This window comes from Urocampus carinirostris, chromosome 1, assembly GCF_059441175.1.
Source record: "Urocampus carinirostris isolate Australia breed hairy pipefish chromosome 1, RoL_Ucar_1.0, whole genome shotgun sequence".
In the NCBI taxonomy this organism is placed as follows: Eukaryota; Metazoa; Chordata; class Actinopteri; order Syngnathiformes; family Syngnathidae; genus Urocampus; species Urocampus carinirostris.
This window is the reverse complement of record NC_142349.1, coordinates 22,279,141-22,295,640: the sequence shown is the minus strand read 5'-3', so window position 1 is coordinate 22,295,640 and position 16,500 is coordinate 22,279,141. Positions and strand designations below refer to the sequence as shown.

General features: G+C 38.9%; 1 protein-coding gene across 4 annotated transcripts in view; it reads right to left on the bottom strand.

Annotated features, from left to right (window-relative positions):
• Positions 1-4,691: 4,691 nt before the first annotated feature.
• The window catches only part of trip10a (thyroid hormone receptor interactor 10a), a 28,813-nt gene continuing 17,004 nt past the window's right edge, over positions 4,692-16,500 (bottom strand). Inside the window, exons 10-16 of one of the 4 annotated variants that reach the window (XM_088330416.1) lie at positions 13,419-13,583; positions 12,897-12,920; positions 11,727-11,836; positions 11,434-11,566; positions 10,228-10,316; positions 10,016-10,152; positions 4,692-6,988 (exon numbers count right to left, since the gene is read on the bottom strand). In XM_088330416.1, coding sequence (XP_088186542.1) covers positions 6,837-6,988; positions 10,016-10,152; positions 10,228-10,316; positions 11,434-11,566; positions 11,727-11,836; positions 12,897-12,920; positions 13,419-13,583 — 810 coding nt within the window. In that variant the 3' untranslated portion in view covers positions 4,692-6,836. The remainder of the gene's footprint in view (positions 6,989-10,015; positions 10,153-10,227; positions 10,317-11,433; positions 11,567-11,726; positions 11,837-12,896; positions 12,921-13,418; positions 13,584-16,500) is intronic. The other 3 variants (XM_088330423.1, XM_088330430.1, XM_088330438.1) reach the window with 3 other exon arrangements.

Here is a 16,500-nt window from a genome sequence, read left to right as displayed (position 1 = left end):
GTTTTTGCTCCCCCATCCGGGCAATCGATCAGTTTTTCCCCGCTCTCTACAATGCCTTCGCTCGCCACGGAAATACCACTTCTGCGTCTGAGTAACCTACTCCTCACAATCAACAATCTACGGATCCTGTATTTCTACCCTTTCCATTCTTCCCAATAAAACACAGAGAAACGCACGCAAGTGGGTCCGGTCTTCGTTCTGGTCCTGCCACCTTTTTAGTTCTAATAATATTAATGCTGTTTTTATCATATTTATAAACGAACGTAGAGGGGTAAGGATTCAAATATTCAACAATCGTGAAATTTCCAGGCAAAAAGTATCGGTATCGGATCGATTTTGATTGATGCTACCATGTACTGGATCAACAGCAAAAACCCAGTATCGGCCAGCCCTAATGAAAACTTAAAGTTTTGGTTTTCCACAAACACAAAACATCCTAGGGAAAAAATGGAATACCTAAAAGTGGTGGAAAAGAAATCACACCCGATCCAATTTGTAACGATTTTAGGGCTCCTGGGTGTTTGTCATCCAAAATGGCCGACCACTTAACAAAAATCTAATGGGGCTAAGCTAAATGTAGCTAAAGCAATGATACTGGCGCAAATCCAAGTAAGCATCCTCAATGAAAGCTCAATCTGAGGGTTGACAAAATGCTAAGCACAAATGGTGCGTCTTACAGCTGAAGAAAATCTAGACACAGTGAGAAGAGCTAGCAAAGAATGGAAAATGGTCTGTATTTCTACGTATAGCGCTTTTCAAGTCAATGAAGACCTCCCAAAGCGCTTTACAATGTGCTTTATACTTCACACCAATTCACACACACACTGAGAGCTGTGACAGCCATGCAAGGCACCTACCTGCTTATCGGGGGCATTAAGGGTTCACTGTCTTTCCCAAGGACACCTCAAAATTTACCTCATAGGAGCCCGGAATCGATCGTGCGACCTCTGGGTCTCCATATATGCGCTCAACCTCTTGGGATACTGCTGTCCTTTAAAGCAATTCCATGTAAAGATAGTTAAGAAAAATATGCCTTGTGCTGCATTCATGACACCAGGGAAATCAAATACATCCTTAGGCTCGGGTCAAATAGAGCAACAACGAATCAGGTTTTGTTATGAAAACAATCTTAGTCTATTGGACATGGACACGGCTAAGTCTTTCTGAAATAGTGTGACGTATTATTGTGTCTGTGTGGGTTGCCAATTGTTTCATATTTAGTAGAGGTGGGCGATACTGGAAATTTTGGTATCAATCCGATCCAAGTAAAAACAGGGTAATATCGATCGATCCTGATCTCGATACCGATAACATTTCCTTGGACACATCATTTAATAATAGAACCTTCCCCCCTTGTGTTAGGTTATAATACAATAAACACACAACAGAAATTCAAGGCACAACATTTTTTAAAAATAATTACTAAATAATTATTTTTTACTTAATTACTAAATAACTATGATTAAAAAAGATACATATATTTCTATTTAACCTGTTTCAGGACAAATTCCAAGAGAGTCAAACCAAAAAAAGCAGCAATGTAACAAAAATACAAATCCTGTACAACATTGTAAACAAGACACCTGAAATAACTTGCTCAATATTTTGTAATTAAAGTCTGTAAGAAGCCCTTTTTGTTCTGTTGCCAGAGTGACAACAGATTTAAAGGTTTACATTTTGGGGTTGCAGCTCGTTGTTCTCTGCAGAGTGAGCGTTTTTTGTTTTTGTTTTTTTCCGTGTGTTCATGTAAATTCATAGTGTTGCCACAGTAGCAAACTACTTCACCACGCAAATGAAACATGGCCTTTTCCTTTTCTGTCACTAAAAAGGGGCCACATCACGCTTCCTTTTTGCCTCTGTCATTTTTGGCCACTAATAGTAGTATGCAGCAGGCCAGCTGGTGGCCTGGTAGGTTGATAGGCTAGTCAAGTAGTCATAAAGGTGTGCCTGTTTGCTATCTTTCCAGGCATAGATTTCGATAGTAGAAAGAGAGAGAGAGAGAGAGAGAGAGAAAGGGTTGCTTTGAAAAAAATTGGTGCAAGAGCAGCATATCGGTCCCAGGACCATAGTAGCGATCCCATGCATGTACTTTTTTTTCTTTCTTTTTTCCTTCTTTCTTTATTTCATTCTTTCTTTCCCTGTTTCTTTCTTTCTATCTTTAGATCTTTTTGTTTTCCGATTTTTCTTTAACTCTTTTTTTATCTTTTTCTCTCTCTCATTCCCTTTATCTAATTCTTTCTGTCTTTCTTGTGTTACTCTCTCTCTCTTTTTCTCTCTTACTCCATCCCTCTCTCTCTCTCCCTCTCTTTCTTTCATTCCGTCTCTTTTTATCACTGTTTTTGGTTTTCCTATATCTTGTACTTTTATTCTCTCTTTTTGGCACTTTTTCTTTAACTCTCTCTCTCTTTCTATCTCTCTCACTTTAATCTGCTAGTCTGGCCCCTGTGAAAATGTCACTTTAACATGTAGCTCCTGAGCTCAAATAAGTTTGACATCCCTGTTTTAGAGCTTCTGAAACTGTCAACTTTCCCGGATGTGTCCTATTTCATATTTGGGTATCTGCTAGAAAATTGAATTTTAAATCTTTAAACACATCTGGTGCAACAGCAGGAGAAATGCTGTAATTGCTTTTTTGTCACATATGCCTCCATAATATGCATACTTACAGTATATTAGTACGTCTATACATGTAGTGTGTAAATTATTATTGAATTATGAAAAGAGATCTTATTTCCTTTTTGTTTTATATAGCACTGGCTAGGTGTCAAATATTAATTTATTTCCAAAATTATTTTAATTTTCTAACAGTGACATACTTCAGGTTTGGGTTTCACAGATCCCTTAACCGCCAGGCTCCATTTTTATTCGTGTATAACCTGCACCCTTATTTTTTTAATTAAAATCGCTATAGAATGTTTTTTCACTTTTAACCAGCTCAAATTTTACGATTGTAAACAGGGATCGAGCCTGAAGGATTTTATACATTTTACTATAAAGGATTTTATTAAATACAAGTTACATTTATCGAGTGCAATGAAGATTTTCACTGAGTGAGCTTCAGGTCACGCTGTTCCAAATGCGGAATGTTTTGGCTGGGGAATTTTGATAACAGGACTCTGACGGAGAATGCCCGACACACAAGGACAGACATCGTGACACTCTTCTCCGGGATGATGGAGCCCACGTGGTAGGCTTTCCGGGCGCGCCCATGGGAGGAGCCGGCACACTAGCTTGTGGAAAAAAACATGGGCAGGTAGAAGAACTTCAGAAGATTGAGGTAGATCAAGAGAGAAGGCTTGACGGAGACTCGAGCGACACTAATTCGATGGAGTTTACTTAGTTAAATTATTCAAGAAATTAAATCTGCCCCGTGTGGAAATGCCAGTCTCTTGTCCGTCTTTTCACATCAAGAAACGAGCGCGCATTGTTAGGAGAATGCAGGTTGTGTTTGGTTAATGGAGTCAGATAACTAATTCGAACAATTTGGTAAACGGTACATTTTTAATATATTAAAACCTAACAAGCCCGAGTGTTGATGGTGAGGGCGCTGGATTCTGACCACTGGACTTGCCGCCAGGTTAATGCAACACAGCAGTTGATATTTATGATCGCACTATTTTCAGTTATAGAATATGGCTCAACCCTAAAGAGCGAGATGACGCATTACACCCATCCTGATTTATGGGGGCAGGAAATTTTCGATGTCATTTTAAAGAACATGATTTTATTGCTTTATGCATCTGTTTTAATGTCAATGCTGTCGTTTTTAATTTCAAGGTTTACTTTTGTAATCCTTTTGACATTTTATTTTTGTTTTTATTCTTAAGTAACATTTTTTCATATTACAACGGAGCCCATAAAAACGCATCAGTTAATATTTTATTGTCAGACATTCAAAAGTAAACAAAAAAATTAAAAAATAAAAAGTCCAATTCAACATTACATAAAGCAATCACGTTTTGTATTCTTATTGTGGAAGATAATACCGCGGCGTGTCATTTGTGATACTTTGCTTATTTCAGAAGCAAAGCCCTATTTACATTGGCATATTAATCACTCAATTCAGCAATGGATAAAAGTTGACGCATGCCGGCGCCCATTCTTCTCTTGCTTTGAGTTTTTGTGCAAAATTAATGTTCTGACCTGTACGGCGCTTTCAATACAATCCTTATTACAACATGCTAGACCGTGACAGTATAAATACCCTCCACCTGTGAGGAAACTTAAATCTCGTTCTCTGAAAGGATTTATTCCGCGAGTCAAGAAAGATGTATTTTGAAAAGGGATATTGTGTGTGATTTAGTGCCCCTTAGTTGTAAAAAAAAAAACCTTTTATTTTCGACTTTTAGGTATGCCATGTTTTTCCCCGGGATTTTTTTATTTGTGGAAAGCCAAAACTTAGGGCTGGCTGATACTGGGTTTTTTGGTATTGATCCAATCCAAGTAAATACATGGTAGCACGAATCAAAATTGATCCGATACACCGGAAATGTCACGATTGTTGAATATTTGAACCCTTACTCCTCTGTTTGTTTATAAATATGATAAACACAACTAACATTATCAGAAGAAAAAAATAAATCATCTTTTTTTTATAAACTGCATAAAAATCAAACAGAAACCTTTCTTTTACAACTTTCGGAAAAAAGGCCAAGAGAGGAACAAATAAACTGTATAACAATTTAATCCAGAAGTCAAATACCTTTAATTGCACAATATTTTGAAAATAAACTCAGTTATGCAAATAAAGTGTAAATACTCTTCACTGGCTCAGTTGCCATAGTGACAAGAGATTTACACAAAGGCGAGCTACAAGGGAGCGCCAAAAGACCTACATGAGGCTACCTAGCAGGTTTAGCGAGTGGAGAGGTCAAAGTATAAACAAAATACATATTTTTAAATTTCCTTCTTTATCATCCGATGTAGTCTTCACTGAAATCTAATAGATGAGTATTATAACTTGAAACATATGATGTATTCCACATGTTGCTGTTTTGTATTCACTGGAAAACAACATAAGGCTGTAATATTCTGCAATACAGGTGATACATTGCACTGGTTGACTTGACCTTGGTAATGACAGTTTTTACTGCAACCTTTAAATGGTTTGCACCATTAATATCATATATAAGCTAATTTAATACATGCCAGGATTGCTAGCAAATACACCGGAATGACGTTTGTATACATTACATTTAAAGGAAGCTGCCCAGCGAAGGCTCCCAACAGTTTGAGTCACATAAGATGCAAAGGAGAAATTTGCAGATTAATAGTCAAAAATAAATCTGCAATTTATCTTTAACGCTTATGATGGAACAAAGCTGCCCTCTCCGCCAAAGAGTCAAAGCTATCAATTTTTCCCTCTCCAAGTTCTTCATTTCAATACTGACAAGAATATACCACCAGCTGAACTCCTGCCCGCTTGAAATGGAACCTCAATATTCAATAATAACCTCAATAATGACTTTCAGTATTCTGTTTGAGGACATCAATCTCTTCAATAATGACAAGTTCAACGCTGACTCTGTGTAAAACTCATTTTTATTTTATGCAAGTTTCCTCACCATTGCTTAAGTGTTCCCATGGTTGACGCAGCACCGGGCTTTGCATTTTGTTGCAGTAATTAATATTGACGTCAGTACTTTGGGTTGCAAATGAGAACTCGAGCGAGAAGTCGAAAACATCCTAATCTTAATTGTTTTTAGTGCCGTGCAACCTAATGAGGTATGAAAATGGATTGCCTGTACTGTATGTAAAAAATAACATGAGGAGATGGCGACGGCATGCCCATTAGGGAAAGATACAACAGTGCCATCTAGTGAGGCCGGAGTGTCACAACCAATTGGACCAATTGTTTTCTTTCAGGACACCGTAACTTTCAAATAAATCCAACAAACTGGACATGCCATCACGTGCAATTTTAATCAAGCAGAATAATAGAGTCAGTTTTAATATAAAAATCTAATGTTCAAATATATATCGCATTTCACTTTAAAATTTAGTTCTGAACTAAGAGAAAATCTTTAATGCAAAAAGGGTGAATATACAGACACGTGCAACAATAACGTTGATCGGCTTACCGAAGGCACCAACGACAAATGCTTTCTCAAAACGCAGCATAAAAACTTCAGATTGCATGAAGACAATTAAAAGCAACACAATAATAATTAGTGACTTTTACTTCTCTATCACACGGTAAAAATCTTAATTTGAAAGACTAAATAAGACAATAAGTGGTCTTTTGTCTAAATTGTATCTTACATAAATACAAGAGTCACTGCTTGCGCAACTCAAGTGCATTCATCTTCTCCCTTTTGTGACTACATCGCCCGCTGTGTGTCCAAGAGTATCAAAAAAATCTACTCAGAACAATAAAAAAGTAACATTTGTAATAAATTACATGTAGTAGAAAACACAGCCCAAAGAACCATTACGTCTGTGGTTTAAGTTGTACGATAGCAGTCTGTGTGCGAGTCTTCTATCAACCGACAAGTGAAAACACACAGTTTCACTACATTCTCTGTCTGTTCTTATATGATAAGGTCCAAAAATCAGAAATCAGACTTTGCTTGTTATAATGCTAAAGCTAAAGTGTTAGTGTGTGATTTTGATGCAATACCAGGAACTCAATAGATAATAGCACTATGTGGGTTTCCTAACTAGGACCACAAGAAGAGCACACCATCTGAAACACAATGTTTCCACCGTGCTTTTGCTAATGTGGGACTACGAATGTATTAGCCAACCTAAACCCCTACTTCCTGGATGCGCTTCTTGTCCCGCCCGTTGGCACTGTAACGTCTTTGTGATGAGTCCCGTGGGGATGATCTGCTTGTTCATTTATGGAGCGAGATGGAAACGTAAGATGTGGGAATGTAGCCTTCGTCCCCGTTGCTCCGTCGCACGCGAGTCCAGCCATCACCTTTGTCTTCCTCTACAACGGCTAGCACTTCTCCTTCCTGCATGGCAATGGTACCTTCGCTGGCCCCTAAAACATAGCAACAACTTCCATCACTAATTCAGTTGGTTGACAAATACTGGCTGCTAGTGCAATTACAATCAATTTTTTGAAATGTACAGAGACCCCCTCGCTACTTCGCACTTTGATTATTGCTGGTTCATTACTTTGTAGACTTTGAATTGAATCGTTTTTATTGTGGGCAGCACAGCAGCGCAGTGGTTAGCGCATGTGCGGCACAGTTCTGACGTCATGAGATCGAACCTTCCTGTGTGGAGTTTGCATGTTTTCCCCGTGCTTGCGTGGGTTTCCTCCGGGCACTACGGTTTCCTCCCACGTTCCAAAAATGTTGCATGTCAGGTTAATTGGCCAGTCCAAATTGTCCCTAGGTGTGAATGAGGGAGTGAGTTGTCTGTCCCTGTGTGCCCTGCGACTGGCTGGCAACCAGTTCAGGGTGTCCCCTGCCCACTGCCCTATGATAGCTGGGATGGGCTCCAGCACCCCCGTGACCTTACTGAGGATAAGCGGTGCAGATAATGAATGAATATCTTTATTGTCATTGATATCAACATATTGTGCATTGTGTGAGCAGACAGCACACAGCCAATGCTATCACAGGAGCAGGTTAGGAAGAAATGTGTTGGGTGGGCACGACTGTGTATATTCTTTCACTGAAAGAAGCCCTTCATTTTTTTGTACTTTTGTATAATGACAAAACATTCAACTGCAATTCTGTGTTGTGTTCTTATTGTAAATCTATAGTTGTTATTGTGTTACAGTCGTATACGCTCAGTCAATAAGAACGTCATCTCGAGGTAAGTTTGACCCTTGGGGGTCTTTTACGATAGGGCGTCGTTTCTTCACAGATTTTCTCTTTTCGCGAGGGTTTCTGGTCTCCCCATCAACCGCAATAACCGACGGATGACTGTTATTACATCAATTTACGTGAAATGTGTTTATATTTCTCTTAGGCCTGTTTGATTGTATCTCATAGGCTCAACTGCTGACATACTGACATGTTAATGCCCAGTCACGTGGAGAAAGGACATTGCCTTTGTTCAAGTGTGTTTTTTGTAGAGGCAACTTAGGCGACACAGAGTCTATTTGTGCATGCCACTGCTCATGATTCCCCTACGCTCACCTTGTCGTTTTTCCCAGCGCAAAACAAACTATATCCGTGCAAATTGACAGCTAAAGGAAGTGCTTCCCTTGATAAGGCAATTAAATTAAACAGTAGAGTGCCTGTGCTGTCTGCATGCGTTTGAAAGAACTTGCATGATTCAATACACATGAGATGGACCCGCATAATATAGACAGGGAGAGCGAGAGAAAATGTGGGAGAGAGAGCAAAAGAGAAGAGCAAGAGAATGTCATCCTCATTCCTTAGTTTCAGAAGATAGGCACTGACCTTGATAAAACTATTCATCTGGTGAAAGAAAATAATCTGGCAAGCCAGTGAAGACTAAATGCTCCCCTAACCCACACCACCTCAACCCCCCCACATCTTTGCACTTTGTTTTGTTGAGTTGATGAGGCTAGAGTCAGGTATCACATGATACACTTACTATTCACCTGTGTGTTGTTTGATTACTTGAGTCAGCTAGGAGTTGAAAATACACGGGAATGGCCAAAATCTTACAAAGCGTTATACTGTCCTGAAGCGCACATACACTAAAGTAAAAAAAGAGGACCAATGACGCTATCATAAATGGTCTCGGATCAAATACATCAGGGGTCGGGGACCTATCGCTCGCGAGCCATATATGGCTCTTTCTATGAGTATCTGTGGCTCAGAGACAAATTTGATTGCATGCAAAATTTCTCCATCTTGTCCAAAGCTTGATTCTACTATCCTACTAAGTTACACGCAAAGCCAATACGAATCTTACTGATAAGTGATTACTTCGCAGTATATATATGGCACGTTTTTCACTACAATTTACAGTCAAGGTGTCACACAAAAAAATGGGGAAAAAAATCTCGTTTTAGCTGTACAACGCTAAAGAATCCTTTATATAAAAGTTCACTATGTAATCTGTGTTCAGATACCTTATGATGAATCCACAGAACTGTTAATACGCCAAAACACCGGAAGAGAACTTAGTCATTTGATTGGGTGAGTGGGAGGGATGGGTGGAGCTATGCAAAAAGTGCAAGCACTCCCTCCCATCTCTCACCAAAGGTAAGCACATAAGGCTCCCTATTCTCAGAATGTTGTGACGTTTTTACAAAATAAATGTTGCATCTGGTTTTGAAACCAACATGTATGATAAAAAAGGGTCAAAAGGAGTTTAACCGATCTTGAGTAATTGCAAGAAAGAGACAAGTTTAAAGTGGTCTGTTTGTTGATTTTGGGAAAGGGGCTCTGGCATTATTCTCTTTTCATAATTTTTATCACATCATCAAAAATAAATGTGCTGAAGACTAAGCTTTTGTCTGGGGCGCGGGTTTAGCAATTTAGTAAATTTGTCTCATAATATATGGTGTGGCTCTTTCCCAAAATAAAATTAATATTTTTTGCTTTTATGGCTCTTTGAGTCAAAAAGGTTCCCGACCCCTGAAATACATGAAGATCCATAAAAATAAAGGAGAGACAGCAAAAGAAATTTAAAAAAACAAAAAGGAAAGAATGAAAAAATGGGTGAGAAAAAGAGCAAAAAATGAGCACAAAAATGTGAAAGGGAGTGAGAAAAGGAGGTAGAAAGCAAAAAAGGAGGGTGAGAATGAGAGCACAATAAATAGGAGAGAGCGAGAGTGAAAAAAGGAGCTATGGAGATATATCAAACATTTTTTTCAACTGTAGGTTTGGATACATCCATGAGTGGTGATTCACTAGCTAAAAGCCAGTCCAAGTGAGCGTAGGTCCCATAGCCTATAGGACTTGGTTGATTAGGCGTAGATGCCTTTGAGATGTTTCCCCAAAGTGCTAATTTCATAAAAAGATGAATCAAACAGCCACATACGGACACTCAGACACCAGATTTATGTATCCAGGCCTTAACACATGAGATTGCCTTGTATGCCGAAACACAGAGTAAAACATAGTCGCCGACATACCAGGAAAATTATACATGGCGGTGCAGTTCCCGATGGGAGCTGCAAGTTCTTCATCTTCAAAGTCATGATCAAATTCCGCATAGATGGCATTTGAAGAGGCATCTGGCGTGCTTCCATCAGAATGAGCTCCATCTGGGCTGTAGAAACAATCACACACTGATGTTGAGAAAATCCCAATGGGCCAACAGTGAAGTAAAGAAGATGGAAGTCACCTGAGTGGTTCGTGCGTGTCGTTATTGTTGAAGGAGTGAGATTTGTAACGCGGCGTGTCTCCTCGGCCTCCCGCCTCAGCTAGCCAAACCTGGAATACGGTTACCCAGAATTCACATTTAATAATGATAAATCCATGGATGTGCGTTTTTACTCATTGAATAATAAACTAAATTGAATTCCAAGAGGGATTATGTGGTGATTGGAATATATGGTCCTTGTGATTAAAAAACAACCTTAATTATTATTATTTAACTCCATAATATAGCATTGTTGTAATATATTTAGATTAAGGTTCAAGTTTTTTGGGGTAACACAAACATTTTTTGATAACATTGACATTATAGGGAATGGACCTCAAAAATCTTAAGGTGTGAACATTTCAGTGACCACACATTTTGGACATACTGTATGCCATTGAGTGTGGGCTTAAGGCACACATAAAAAAGAAAGATAAGAAAGAAAGCTGTAGCTTAGGTCTTTTTTGCTTTATGCTTAAAAAATGTAAGAAATATCATGAGAATCCTAAAACTTTGAGCTCATTTGAGCAAGTAGATTTCAGGAGGTGTATTTATATGAAACAAGATGTGCATTAACTTTGGGCCGCCCTTTGACTCTGTGATTAGGTGCCATATTAAAAAAATTCGACTTGACTCCAGTGCCCAATTTTTAAAAGGGAATTGACCTATGGCTAAGCCCCACTCTTTAACGTGATGAACCAACCAAAGTGCGTATTGCAGACTCCGACAAGCTAGGTCAATTTATAAGAAAGGATTGTTTGAGTTTTATTTCATTGCATTATTATTTCAAAGCGACAATGCATGTTGATAAGAGACTGGTTCCAATCTGTGTAAATGCACCAAAGTTATCTTACAGTTATTTAGCATTTTTCTGGTGGACAGTTTCAGGAAATAACTGCAGTTTGATTGCTTGCACAGTCGGAATGCCAAATCAGACGGTTGAAAAGAGTGTTTACCGAATTAGCAGTGGCATTACTAAAAAAAAAAAAAAAAAAAAAAAAAAAAAAAAAAAAAAAGACCATTGCCAACGAATAGTAAGATCATGTGGAAAAACTGAATTCGGAAATTGTAATACCTTGTACCTCCCAATCAAAATAAATGATTAATTACAATACTCTGTGGTAAAATTGCTAATTAAGTATAACTAAATACCTAAATAAATAATAACATCCCTGAAGACAGAATTACCTCGTACTTGCTTTGCTCCCCCCTGAGACGTTCTATATTTTGATTCGTCTGATTGATTTGGGGTGCAAGGCTGGCGGCATCTCCCAGATCAGGATTTTTCTCATAAACACCCTTCATTTTCTCCAGGGCCTCACTGACAGCCAGACAGACACAGAAACAGAAAGTTAGATAAATTGATAGAAAATTGAGAAGTTTTACTCCTACGTGGCTTTGCGTGACCGGTATAAGAATATTACATTCACTTATAGCTACCAGAAAGACTCCACTGGAGGTGAATGAGCACAAACACAAACCTCTGATCGATTTCCTTCTGCAACTTTCGGCTGGTTTCCTCCAGTTTCTCGTGCAGCCTTTTTCTGCGCTGCTCCGGAGGGAGGTGAGCAAAGTCCTCAGTGACTGCGGGCTGTGGAAAGGTCACAGGAAGTCCACTTTATCGCGGCGGAATACACAGAATGAAAAAAACACCCCACCTCAGGAAAACACACCAAGGCTCAGATTAGAGTAAAGCTCACTTTGCAAGGTAAAATAATCTTAATTAAGAAGTGTTAGGGTTACATTGAAAAGACCTGTATGTTTAACAATGGAGAACATAGTTGTTGTTTTTATTTATTTTTTTCAAAACAAAAACTTGTTTTATTTAAGAATGATGTCATATTATTACAATAAATCTGTATATCAAATAACTTATTGTTTGAGAAGAATCATCGATATTTAAACAAAATATTGAAAACATACAACTATTGGCTTTACTTTTATTCAAATTTAGTGGGTTTTTTTGCTTTTCAGGCATAGCCCGAATCCTACCATGTCCTTATTTTACCACATTTAAAGGTATTAAGACTCCAAATAACATTTTAACAGTAACTGTGTACTTAATCTACAAAAATGAGCCAAACATCAAAGTTCCTGTGACTGTTTTATTACCCATACAGTTTAATTGCTGCATTTGTCATCCTCTTCTTAATAGTAAAAGGAATGAATATGGAAATTTTATTTCCAAGAAATTGTAAGTAAATACGTTTTTTAATAAATCAAATAATGACCAAAATGAGACAAAATACACCTTTCAAGCCTAAAATGCAATAACATCTATAGATTGTAAATTTTTTTACTCAAAATGAACTTTCCTCCTTTGATGTTATTACCCATTTTCTACATAATTCTTGCAACGTTACAACTGATATATTTCTAGCTGTAATCAATCAATGTAGCCCTAAGACTCTTCTGTCATGTTTCATGGTGCAAACAAAGGCATCGTGTGCCTAAATTCCTCTCCTCCCCTCCACCAAAATGTGACCACCTTTACAATGCAGACCAAAATAAGCCAACTGCAGTGATTTACAGTCATCCACTTTTTTCTTGCTTTGTTGAAGTATTACTTATAGAGAGTGTACATTGGGAAGGTGGTTGCTTTCATGAATCACCCACTGCCAAACCCGCGTCATTAATACACTCTATATTACCGGAATCCTCTCTGGTGTAAACTTCTGAAGAGGGAAGAAACAGAATATGCATTGAAAAACATGCCATGATAGAAAGACGTTGTTCCCCACAGCAACAGTGTCCACAACGTTTAACTCATAATAGTGCACCATTCCATTTCCATGTAAGCACAAACACATCGTACGTAGGAAGCCTTGCAAGGGGTAACTAGTGCCTCTTGAGCTCTTTTGGCAATTTAAGATTAGCAAATATGTTTTATCATGCATCACATTTGTCTCACACTTAGCGTTGATTCTTCAGACTCACAAGTATATTTTACCTGTATCTCTGAAGCCTGAAACTGGCCCAATAATAAACAATTGAGGGAGGACTAATCATTTTGCAAGGAACTGCACGGAAGTGATGTGTGTAAAATGAGGGGGAAAAATATTCTGTGCGGAGGAATCAATATTATGAAAATGCAATCCAATAAACGAAGTAGTGCATAGGTAGAAGAGCTGCACGTAGAGGCCCCAGAGGCTATGCCTTGGGGAGGGACTCACCGATCTCCTGAGTGTGCGGAAGGATGATATTCTGGGTTTGACTGTCTTATTGATTTCCTTCAAACAGTACGACAGGGGGTCCCGGCCAAACTTGGGGGACGGGGGTCCATTAACGGGCGAGGGGGCAGGAGGGGTAGAGAAAGGTGGGACTGTGGAAGGGGAGAGCTGGTACAAAGCAAGGAGGGTAAAATGATGAGGCAGGCGGGTCCATGTAAAGGAGGAAGAGCAAAAGGGAAGGGGAAAAAATGGATTGGTGGGTAAAAATTGACAAAGAAGATGACAGGAGAAAGAAAAAGACACCGTCAACACCTTAAAGCACAACACAAAGTAAGAAGACAACATTGAGCCCCGGCAACTTGACAGAAATCATACTCAAAAGGCCTTTTGACGCAGAACATACTTTGCAAATAAAAAAGAATACTAATAGTAAAGCAAGCAGCAATAGCTTGAGCCCCACCACACCACATCTCTGCAACAGCAGCCCAGCCCCTGCAGTAACTCTCCTTTACCATTAGAGGCTGAATTCACCTACAGTATTTCATGTATTATAGCTAGTCTCGTCGCCAAAATATTATGTATTGTATGTAAGCTTATTTTCTTGATTAAACAGGTCCAAATTCCTTAATGGATTAGTGCATTTGGGAGCCAAGCATCCATCAAATCAAGAATATTTCAGTTTGTATGATTACAAAATAAACAACAAAGAAGGTTGGTATATGCTTGAGAAGCAACACATTATGAACAAATAACCGTAAAATTCCAACTTTAAGCCACAACTTTTTCTCCGAGCTTTATCCCCTGCAGCTTATCCATGTGTTTTTTTCTGACGGCCACCAGGGTTGCCCAAGCAGTAATGGTAAGCGTAAGACACGTGGAATATATGTGTCGAGGAGGACGCAAGTTTAATGTTATTTCGCGCAGGAATAAAACTAGCATGAACAGACCCTCATCATGGAAAAGGTGTTAATCAAAAGTGCAATGCTAAGTACCATTTGGGGAACATTTTTAAGAGTGTTTATTTGTAAAGAGAAATATTGTGGCAAAACGAATAGATTAAAAGAAGCAACATCCACTGAAGGCGGATTTGTATTCATTGGTCGGCATTATTGTGTGTTTAGGGATACATATTTTACAGTTGCGGGCAGCACGGCAGCGCAGTGGTTAGCGCGTGTCTGGCACGGTTCTGAGGTCATGTGATCGAACATTCCTGTGTAGAGTTTGCATGTTCTCCCTGTGCTTGCGTGGCCTTCCTCCGGGCACTCCAGTTTCCTCCCACATTCCAAAAACATGCATGTCGGGTTAATTGGCCGGTCCAAATTGTCCCTAGGTGTGAATGAGCAAGTGAGTTGCCTGTCTCTGTGTGCCCTGCGACTGGTTGGCAGCCAGTTCAGGGTGTCCCCTGCCCACTGCCCAAAGCTAGCTAGGATGGGCTCCAGCACCCCAGCAATCCTACTGAGGATAGGCGGTGCAGGTAATGGATGGATTTTACAGTTGGATTCTATGGATTCTCGCGGACTTCCAAAGAAGTAGAAGACGGCCAGGTGACGTATTGGTGAGTTACGCTGGCTTTACAGTTTTCGGGTATCTTGTTTCAGACTGACCATGATGTTTATCTGATGAGTAAAGTTTGAAATTGGTCATCAGATCTTGAATCCCAAGAGTAAGCTTTCCAATGATATGTGGCATGACGTTTTTCAGTAACTGGTGATGTCGTACAGACACTATTAGTTTATCAAAAGTATGGCTGCCCACCAGCGGGTAGGTGGAACATTAATGGGTTAAGGTATCGTATATTATTAAAACTCCTTTTGTGTACCGTCTCTCTCTGTAAATATCCCATGTTTGAATGTGGGCGCATGCGGCTTGTATTCAGATGTGGCTTATGTATGTACAAAAAAAAAAATCCCTAAAAGATGTACTGGGTTGCGGTTTATTATCAGGTTCAGCTTATAATCAGGTGCACTCTGTAGTTCTTGATATAAGCCCAAGTTATGGCACATTAGGATATTTTAGTATATAAGCTTTCAATCTCAAAGGTAAACTTTAAGAAATAGGCCAAGATGATTCAAAATATTGAAGTACTTGTATTTAAACTTAGGAGATAGCACTTCTGATTTACATTAAATCGCCCAGTACATGTACGTGTACTCTGCAAAGGTTGGAGACTTTTTGATCCGAAGAGCCATGAAAACAAAATATTTGTATTTATTTTTTATTTTGAGAGAGAGACACACCATATATTTTAAGACAAAATTCAACAAAACCGACAAACCTGCTCTTCAGACAAAAGCTAATTCTTCAGCACATTTTATTTCACTGGGTGGATTTCAAATCTATGAAATAATAATAATGCCAGAAGCTGTGTCTCATATGAATAAAAATATACAACTTAAAATTTGTCTCCCTCCCAGTTACTTAAGAGTGTTGAGGCTCATTTTGACCATCATTTTTGTCCGAAATAATGGTTTCAAAACAAGGCGCAGGCTATGTTCTTAATTAATTAATGTTGAAATAATGGCAAAAATCTCACAAAACAAAGCAAACAATAGGGAAACCAATGTACTTCCTTTGGGTGCAGACAACACTGGGCGAGAGAGAAAAAGGAGTGCGTGAGCTGTGCATAGCTCAGGCTATCACTACTGCTCACCCAATTAAATTTTTCTGGGTGCTTGGCTGGCGTTTCAAGTGTTTAAAATTTGTTCTTTGGTTTTTCATCATAAAGGGTCAGTGAATAGATATTGCTTAATGAACTTCCATATAGGATTCCTTAGCAATGTGCAGCCAAAACAGAGTTTGTTGGTGTGACACCTTGATTCTAAACCGTAGTTGAGACTGTGCCCTATATATACTGGACCAAACCATTTGCAAATCTAGCTTCACACATACGGAAATTAGAACAACAAAGACTTTCATGGGCTAGATTATCTTCAAGCCAGATGTACTCATGAAAAAGACCCATATCTGCCCCGCAAGCCATTGGCCCCCGACCCCTGGTATACAGTAATGTGATAGCAATACAAATCGGACTCCAAAATAAGAACTATCCATGAATAGTTAATACTTGAAGAATGCGGGACAATAT